The sequence below is a fragment of the Pelodiscus sinensis genome, chromosome 6 (assembly GCF_052426305.1).
Source record: "Pelodiscus sinensis isolate ZL-2025 chromosome 6, ASM5242630v1, whole genome shotgun sequence".
Classification (NCBI taxonomy): domain Eukaryota; kingdom Metazoa; phylum Chordata; order Testudines; family Trionychidae; genus Pelodiscus; species Pelodiscus sinensis.
The window spans coordinates 121,550,867-121,560,777 of NC_143057.1; the positions used below are offsets into that span (position 1 = coordinate 121,550,867).

At 40.8% G+C, this 9,911-nt stretch overlaps 1 protein-coding gene across 1 annotated transcript; it reads right to left on the reverse strand.

The window, feature by feature from the left end:
- Nucleotides 1-944: 944 nt before the first annotated feature.
- LOC149524210 (uncharacterized) lies at nucleotides 945-2,756 on the reverse strand. The gene has a single exon (XM_089779122.1). The coding sequence runs from the start codon at nucleotides 2,704-2,706 to the stop codon at nucleotides 1,837-1,839; it is 870 nt and encodes a 289-aa protein (XP_089635248.1). The 5' UTR covers nucleotides 2,707-2,756; the 3' UTR covers nucleotides 945-1,836.
- Between the last annotated feature and the right edge of the window lie 7,155 nt (nucleotides 2,757-9,911).

The following is a 9,911-nucleotide window of genomic DNA, read 5'->3' on the forward strand; positions in this document are numbered from 1 at the left end:
AAAGGTACCATATACATCATCTGAAACTAGATTTACCCGATCAGCTTTTTACCTTGTTTTTCTGATACCATCATGAATCTCTTATCCCCTTACCTTGTTTTTTTTCTGATATTGTAGTGTACCCCTTTAACTAGGACACTGAACAAATGTAACTTGATTTTGACAACCTTTCTGTTTCCTTATGTCATATAATTACTTCCACAAATGCAAGTAATTATGGGAGGCTTAGCTGAAGTGAGCAGGACCATAGTATAGAGGGCAGTTTAAGTGATATCACTGTTACAATATGTGTGCTTACTGTTATTGGTGCTTAATACATATAATATATTCACAGAAGTGCTCATAAAGCATATTATTATAGCCAGCTTATATTAATCAACACCTTTTATGTGCACGTAAGTGCCCAGCGCAATTGGGCTTAGCTCTCTTTCATAATTCCATAATACTGCAGTTACTATTAGTAGACAACTTTTATGCAGCATACTAACTAAAGTGGAAAAGGATTTAAGTAGAGTCAGATATCTGTAACAATTCCAAAATTTAGTGTACGTTTTCCATAAGTTGAAGTGACTTGTTTTTTGTTACATGCATTTGTGATTTCATCCTAATTACAGGCCTCTTTATCCTTGATAAATTAAATCCCGTGATTTCACCATAAATAGTTCCATTGCTCTCAGTCTTATGTGCAAAATAAAAATTACCTCAAATTAAATGCTCTCACTGTACACTCTATATAGAATTTGGTTGCTATTTTATTTGCTTCCCGAAAACGTTGGTCATTCAACACAAACAGACATTTCACCTCCTAGGTTGACAATAAAAGACACTCCCCACTCCTGGAAAAAGCTTTACATTGGCATGGTTAATGCACCAGAGTATCAATGCCTAACAACACAACTAAAGTAAAAAAAAAAATGGAATCAGAAACACATGTCTTACAGGTAGTAAATTCTAACTTCTGGTAAAAGGCTCAAAGAAAATGTTGATTATATAAAGCCAAAACGTTGTTACACAAAATAGATTTTATTAGGTTCTTCTAGAAGTGGAATGATGACAAGTTGATAAATGCCATTGCATTACAGTAAAACATTACCAAGGCACACAAATCCCCCCCAATTTCCCTCAGTGGTCATTGAAAGGTTAAGTATAATAGGTGCTCAATAAACACAGTACTATTTAAAAGGGAAAGACAGCAGCTACCTATTCATTGTTTTCAAGTTATCAGACATCTGTCTCTTTCTCTGTCCACAAGCACATTTTGAGCTAGAGGTTATGAATGGAGGTTATGAATGGGCATTTTCTACAAACTGCTGTAAGTAACGTGGGATATACTAATTCTTAACTGGGCTTAATATATGCTATAATATTGGAAAAGAGAATGCAAACATCTTTAATTCTTCCTAGCTAAATGGCAATAAATAAAACTTACACTTTTAAGTTAATGTTAGTTTGAAACCAAAATTAATATTCTTAAAAAAACCCACACACTTTTCTTATATAGTTTGCTTTTGACATAATTATTTCCTCCCCAGAAAAATAATAAACTATGTTGCCGTTAATAGGCAACATTAACTTAGGCAAACAACTTATTTCAATCAGTTAATTCTTCACTTACATTATGAAAGATTCAAAGCTGCAGAACATGATGTTTGTAAACACCAGAAATGTTTATTCTGTCAGGAATATCAAGTTTTTGTTGTTGTTTTTTTACTTTCTCACTAGTCTCTGTCCAGAGTTCTGAAAGGCCGAATGCATAATAAGGGTGGTAAATTTCTTCACCAGCCTGGAAGATATTCTCTTTCAGATTTTGGACTGAGTTAAGGAAATGGGTTTGCTTCATGTCCTGTCTGCTGGCATAACCAATTTATCCATGGCCCGATGATGAGATCGCATATGTTTGATACTGGACAGATGATTCTTTATCAACTTCTGAAATTTTTTCTTCTCACATTTCACAGGGCACCTTTCAGAGCCTGGTGTACAACACAGAGGAGGTAGCTGGCTGTTGCAAATTACTTCCCAAGACACAGATCTGTTGCTTTTCAGAGGAGTGGCTGTAGACTTTACACACTCCATGGACTCGTGATGGTTATGCATGGCACTAGATGGACTCCTGGAAAGACAGGTGGCTTTCTTCCTTTGGGACAAGAGCGTTCTGATCTCTGTAAAATCATGCTCAAAAAAGAGAGATTCTTTCCTTCGAATGTTGGGAACCTCTCCTAACGTGAGAAAGCCATATGGAGTGGTGATTTTGGCGAGATGGGGCAAAGAGAGAGCAGCTCTGGTTGCAGGATCAGAATGGTCTGCCACTTTCTCCAAGTCTCTGGAGGAAGCTACCCCATCTGTAGAACACAGAGTCTCTCTTCTGAACAGCTTCCCTTTTCTGCAGACAGTTTCTTTTCGGATGCAAATTTCAGATTTGCTTCTGGTTGGTCTGGGTTTTTTGGCTAGTTCGCTCAAGATTCTTCTCTCTAGAGAATGCTCTTCTTTGTCTTCCACTGGCTCCAACTGAAGGGAAATGTGCTCCACATCCAGAGAGGGGATGAAAAATTTTGGGATGCGATCTGGAGTCACAACAATGTTGAAAATGTCTCTGTTTTTCAGTGCTCCATTATCTTCAGGAACTGGCTTGCTGATTTTGAAACTTGTCCAAGTGAGCATACTCTCGATAGCACTTTTTAGGGAAGGCTTGGATACTGAAGACATTATTTCAGCCTGAAGAGACTTTTAAAAACCCCTGTGCTGTTTGCTGGTTGAATTTTCAGTGCCCTGATTGCTGGTAGGGGAGTCATGCCTGCTTATAAAACAAAGCAAGTTACGTCATTCCATAGCCAGACGTCATTGGCATGGCAACCAAAGATAAGAAGGCTTTTACACACCTACTTACACTTACGGAGTGATTCATGCTGCATCATTACCTTAAAGCAGCTTTTAAGAGTTTCACATTTAAAAATGCCAGGTTTGGGTTCAGTGCTCTCTAAAACTTTAAGAAGAACCACAGTGATAACATTGTATTTAATTTTCATAATATTTATGTTCTAGAGAATGTCTTTATGTGAAGGATAAAGCTGACCTTTCTGTTTCAGCAAGAGAAAATGATACCACAAAGTATGAAAACATTTGCTAATGTGTCAATGTGGTTAGGAAACATGCTTCATTTGCTTTTTTTTTTTTGGTGCCTCTTTAGCTCTCAGCAGCTCATATTATTTTGTGTATTTGTAACAGGAAATTATCTTTGATCATTGGAAGACTGGAGGAAAGTGCAAAACGTAGTGTGGTCAGACAGCACGTAGATACAAGATTTTTATTTATCCCAAGAGAATCTCAACACCCTTGAAACGATAGATATACATACATTACCACTGAAATGTAGTGGGTGGGAACGAGAGGAAGGGGCGGAGAGGAAGGGGCGGAGAGGAGCAAATGTAGAAAGGAAAAAAGGTTTGTCCAAGGTCAATGGGAAGACCATTTTGAACCAAGTTCTGCACTACTTTGGAGCAGTATCTGGGTGCATATACACTGCATGGCTATTTCGGGATACTGGAGGTATCCCAAAAGAGCTACCCTACACCTTCACAAGCCACTCGTTATTTTGAAATATTTTTCAAAATAATGGGTGCGCTGTTTCACCATCCCAGTAAACCTTGTTGCACGAGGGATAAGGGATGGCTCAAAATAGTGCGTTATTTCAAAATTTGACACTGTGTAGATGCGCCAAATTTCAGAATAAGCTATTTCACAATAGATTCAAAATAAGATACGCAATTTGCATAGCACAAATTGCGTATCTTATTTTGAGTTTAGGGAGCTGTGTAGATGCACCTTCTGTTAAATTGTTGTCACCAGCTGCCAGGATGATCATCTCATCCTGTAAGAGGATCTTCCAATGTCTTGGAGCTGGTGTACTCCCTTTTAGCGGCTTTTATAGGAGGTGTGACCAGATTGTTCCTGTGCTTTAGTGACTCCCCAGCCTTTTTATGGGAATTCCAATCTGGCATTAGTTGGAATCACCTCCTAGCATCTACTCTTACATGGGAGGTTTTATATTCACACAGAGCTGACCAAACCTTGGTTTTGAAGGTCTCACCTGAAACAAACACCCATTCCTGCTGGGCCCACAGCACAGCTCCAGTGAGCAAGGGCTAGCCAACACAGGTAAAGCTGCATAACCCAGCTCATAGGTGAGCAATGTGGAGCACCTCTCAGGTCAAGGTAAGGGATGGAAATGTTGCTTTTTAACATTAGACACATTTACATTCAGTACAAACCATGTGTCTAATAATGACCATAGCTTATTATGCAGAATTACAGTAGCACCAGGAGACCCAACCTGATGTTGGGAATCCATGGAGCTACATGCTGTACAGACAAACAGTGAGAGACCTTCCTTTTCCTAATGCCTCACCAGATATAGGATTAAAGGGAGATGGGGGCCCAGAGAGGTGAAGTAACTTCCCAAAGTTACACATCATATCAATAGCAGAACTGGGACTAGAATGCAGGGCTAGTAACTCAGCCATCTAGACATTAGACTTTTCTGCTTCCTTAGAAGACTTTGTCAGATGCTACCTAATGATTCCTCGGTCTAATAAATATGTTCAGACCTCACTGATATCAGTAATAGACTTTATTCTCAATACTGAAGTGTAAACTTTGAGCTTTGACACAAGCAGCAGAGATAATTTTTGATATCTTTGTGAGCAATTCAAATATCCATTTCAGTGTAAAATTTTGAAATAGTGAATACCATCCAATGGCACTTACTATACCAATGATTTCTCTTAAGATGTACTTGAAGTAATAGTGTCAGAGGGGTAGCTGTGTTAGTCAGGATCTGCAAAAGCAACAAGGAGTCCTGTGGCACCTTATAGACTAACAGGTATTGGAGCACAAGCTTTCGTGGGCAAAGACCCACTTCACGACGTGGATCTTTGCCCACGAAAGCTTGTGCTCCAATACCTCTGTTAGTCAATAAGGTGCTACAGGACTGCTTGTCGCTTTTGAAGTAATAGTGTATGGTTTAATTCTCTGGAATAGATTTGCTTTCTCCTTTCACTATGTCTCACTGCAGCATAGTTTGATTTGTAGGTTGAATAATCTCTTATTAATCTTGTATCTGCAAAAGATGTTCTTGCTTCGGGCAATATACACTCTGATCCAAACCTACGGAAATCAATGGAGATACGTTTAGTGACATCACTGAGCCTTGGATCATCCCTCTAATATATGGAGATGACACTTTGAAATGTAATGAGTATAAGAGTGTCAGGGTTTTGAGGAGAAGCCAGTCTATGTGCATTTTAAAATATCTTCACATAAAAAATGTCATGGAAACCTTTCTCTTTGATTTGATCATTTTCTTTTCATACTTTTCCATTTTAATCTTGCACAGCAATGTCTTCTTTTCTTTCTTCTCTTTTAGTGGAGTTTCCTGAGAACCCCTTTAGCTACAGACAAAATCAAAAGGGAAAAAATGCAAGAGAGGATTATTTATGAGACATTTTTCTTTGCTCCTCTTAGTCACGTATTTAAATAGAATTTTGTAGGCTGTTTTAAAGCAAGCCTTCATCTTTGGAATTTGGACACAGATAATGGTCTTTCATCCTACTTAGAGAGAGAGCAAGTGCCTAGTATGGATGAATGTACAGATACTTAGCACTTACACTGAGCTTTTCATCTTCAAAGCACTCTGCAAACATTCACTAATTAATTTTCACAATACCCCTGCAAGTGATTACGATCCTACTGGAGTTTTCTATGAACATAAGAGAGAAAGGGAAACAGCTAATGAACATGTGGTAAAATTGGTTTCCAGAGAGCAACAAACTGTACATCCAATGCACAAGAATAATGTTTTGTTGCAAAAAAAGTCTGCTTCTGGAAGTTCTTCAAAGTGCCTCGCTAGCTCATAGTTCTATGTACATTGTCACTCTGCTTTACCTAAGTTAATGTCTCACACTGTGGCTGTGTCCAGACTCAGGTTTTTTTTTGGAAAAAGTACCCTTTTTTTGAAAAAACTTCACCTGCGTCTAGACTACAGCCGTGTTCTTTTGAAATTAAATCAAAAGAATGCAGCTTTTCTTTCAACGGCCGTAAACCTCATTTCACGAGGAAGAACCCCTTTTTTCGAAAGTGCTCTTTCGAAAAAAGGCGTTCTTGAATGCCAACAGGGCTTTTTAGAAAGAAAGCATCCAGACTCACTTGCTGCTTTCTTTCGAAAAAGCGGCTTGCTTTTTCGAAAGTTCTGCTTGCAGTCTAGACGCTCTTTTTCGAAAGAGGCTTTTTCGAAAGTATCTTTCGAAAAAGCCTCTTTCAAAAGAGACTCGCAGTCTAGACATAGCCTGTAGTAGTACATTTTCACCAGATATAAGCTACAGAATTGCTTTTGAATCTATATGCCTCTCTGAAGCATTTTGTGCATGCACTACAAAGCACCTGAAACTTTTGCATGTGCGATTTGTATGCATCCAAACCCTTCTAAATAGTGGGAATGTGAGAATACTGACAGTTTGCAGCTGCAAAGTGCAGGTAAATGCTTGCCATGCCTGTACACTTGTGGAAGGCCCATGCCAAATTTGCCTTACAGTTTTCTAATAATTTCCAACAAGAATAACAAACACAAAAGAAGCAGAGTTTCCAACAACATTGTCTGGTAATGTCTTTCATTAATTAACATAAGCAGAAGATTGTCAGATTGGAATGATTTCGGTGATAATATTTACTCCTACCTGGGTTTTTATGAAAGAATACAGCCCTGAACTCAGTTACAGGGCTTGCTTTTTTTGTTTGTTTGTTTGTTTGGGGTTTTTTTAGAATGTGCATATCTGAAGGCCTCTTTCCCACAGGTAAAGGTTCTCAGCTACTATTGCACCAGCATGTTCATAACTATAAACATGGCTGGATGATGACGTGAGTCCAACCTCAGTGCTATGTGGAATCTCATCCAATTCTCTGATCAATGGCGTTTTTGTGGTGGCTTCCTTCCTTTGAAGTTCTGGATCCACTGTCCTTAGGACTACATTCACCCTGAGCCTTTTGGGGAGCATTGCAAACAAGCCATTTGGATGCCTAACGAAGGGGAGACATCTGAAATGTGATGGAAAAATACGCAACAACACAATGATCTCAGATCTTGGAGAAAAATAAATCCCATGTTGTTCTACCTTTTGATTCACTCAGCCAATCCACTTTGAAGAAAACCCAGATTTGGGTAAGGTGCTGATTTGGCAGTCTCTGTTTGGCAGCCTTTGTTTTGAATGCTTTGCTTTTATGATCCTGATTTTCAATCTCTTCCACTTACCTATATGAAAACCAGGATATGGCTAAGGAATAGCACTGGTAAATTATTCATTCTAGCCTTACAACGTGACTCCCAAGATTTCATCACTTCTGTTTTGTGATGTGAATAATTCAGTGCCGCAAGAGAGGCAGAGCTTGCTAGCACAGTGCTCTCAGTCTCTTCCTCTTCAGTTTCCTTAATGACATTACACTTCTCAGTCCTATGCTAAAAGCTGTGGGCTGAATCTCAGCTAGCAACTCTCAAGTCCTCACCAGTGGAACTGTTTTGAATTTGACGAGAAGTCACCGGAAGGAATTTATGTGTATACACTTAAATCCTCTGGTGCTATTCAGCTGCCACAGTACTGTGCTATCATAGGATACTTTGGAAAATAAATAAATACTACCCTCTGGTGTTTTTCCCCTGTAAATATTATTGAGCTATCCGTCCTCCTGTGAAAGAAGCAATACATGGCTGCATTCGTAACAACAAGAAGGAGACAGGATATTCTACAAAAAACCCATGATTTTCATTCAGTTTTACAACTACTAAATGAACAAGGACGTACACGTTTTGAAAAAGCAACCCTGCGCTGTTCTCGGCAAGATCCAAAATACCTTGGATCCACACAAAAAACCGCTTAGTAAATGAGATCCCAGTTCTACATCCTGCTTTCTAATGGTCTGTACCATAAATATACTGTAGAATTTACTTTGTTTATCTATACATTTACATTAAAATAATGGGCTATACGTCAGAGGCAGGCAAGATATGACCCATGGGCTGGATTTGGCCTAACAAGCCTTTCACTCTTGCCCATGGCTCACTAAGCTGGAACCCTCAGACACAGAACAGCCCCGCGTCACTTAAAGTGGCTGGCTGCTCCATCTGGCTTTCTGTGCTGTGCCCCAAGGAGAGGAGACGAAGCTTCACGCAGGCCCCCTGTCCCCACACCCTCTGCTATACCCCAGTCCTCTACCCCAAGATCCTTTCTGCACCAACTTCCTTCCCAGACCTTGCACCAACTCTATTACAAAATGCAGCCTTTGGCCTCTTACCAAAATCTTGAAGTGGCCCTCCATCAAAAATTATTGCTCACCTCAGCCACATATGCATAGGTATTTATATTGACATAGACGGCATACATGGCACTCTGGTACAATATGAATTATTTCTGGCACTTGCTTGCATATGTCACTGAGAACAGTCTTGACTCATGACATATCTTATTCCATATTGCATAAAGCTACCCTTTCTAATCCTAAAAGGCCAGAAAATATCATACATCTAGTCAGGTCACAATTATATGACTTAAAATTACTGTTATTTTGGAGGCAATTTGGGGTATGTCTACACATCAAAGTTATTTTGAAATAACAGCTGTTATTTCGAAATAACTTTCCTAGCATCTACACAAGCCAACCGCTATTTTGAAATTCAATCAAAATAGTGGAGGGCTTATTTCAAAATTGGTAAACCTCACTTCATGAGGAATAACACCAATTTTGAAATTACTATTTTGAAATAAGTGCTGTGCAGACACTTATTTTGAAATAGGGGGCCAGCAAGCCACTGGCAGCCAGCCCTCCACCGCTCCCCAGGAGCAGTCTGCCAGCTCCCAGGAGCCTGCCAGAGGCCAGAGAAGGCGGGCGCCTTCCTGGTCCAGGGCGGAGATCATGGACCTTATTCAGGTTTGGGGAGATGCCCCCAACGTCCATGATCTTTTCACTAGATGGGGGAACGCAGCTGTCTAGGGCAGGATAGCCGCCAACCTGGCCACCAAAGGCCACATGTGCACCCAGGAGCAGGTTCGCATACAAATCAAGTTGGTCCGGCGAGACTCCCAACCCTAAGCGCTGAGCTTCCCCTCCCCTTCTTCCTCTTGCTCCCCCCTTCCAGCTCCCTCCTCCCAGGTTTCCCCCTCTCCTCTCCCATGCTCTCTCTTCCTCTCTCCTACCTCCTTTCCCCAGTCTCACCATAGTTTCATTCCCCATCCCCAGTTTTGTTAAATAAAGAGAGTTTGTGTTCATGAACGTATGTGTATTTTATTTGACATCAGGAAGGGAGGTTCAGGAGGGGTAAGTGGAAGGACATGAGGCGGGAATGGGGCACAAGCCGCCAGTGGGGCAGACCAGGGAGACTCTTAGTGCTCCTCAGGGTGGAAGCTCTCCCACAGGGCCTCCTGGATACTGACAGCCCCCCAATGGACATCCCAGATGGCAGCCTGCAGAAAGTGCAGCCAGGCTCACAGCAATGCATCTAAGAGAAGCACCAGAGTGCCCAGGAGCAGCTCTGGCTCCATGTTGAAAAGTGCTGTGGTGTCCCGAGTGAGGGCAACCAGAGCACGCAGAGACAATACTTTGCTGTCCCTCATCGAGGTTGGCAAGCAAGCAGGGAAAGGTGAGACCCAGCTGTCCGGGGAAGTCCCTTTAAGCAGAAGCCTCAGATAGCCTCAGGCAACAACCACACAAAGTAACTCCTGACCTGATGCCCTGCCGGACCTGGTTCCAGCTGGCCTTAAATGCGATTCAACATCCACTCAGTGTGGACGCACTATTTCAAAATAGCCAAATGCTATTTTGAAATGAATTTTGTGTGTAGACGCATTATTTCAAAATATCTTATTTCGAAA

What these genes read in the sequence shown, in the direction of transcription:
- LOC149524210 (XM_089779122.1), bottom strand. Translation starts at nt 2,706, where the DNA reads ATGTCTTCAGTATCCAAGCCTTCCCTAAAAAGTGCTATCGAGAGTATG.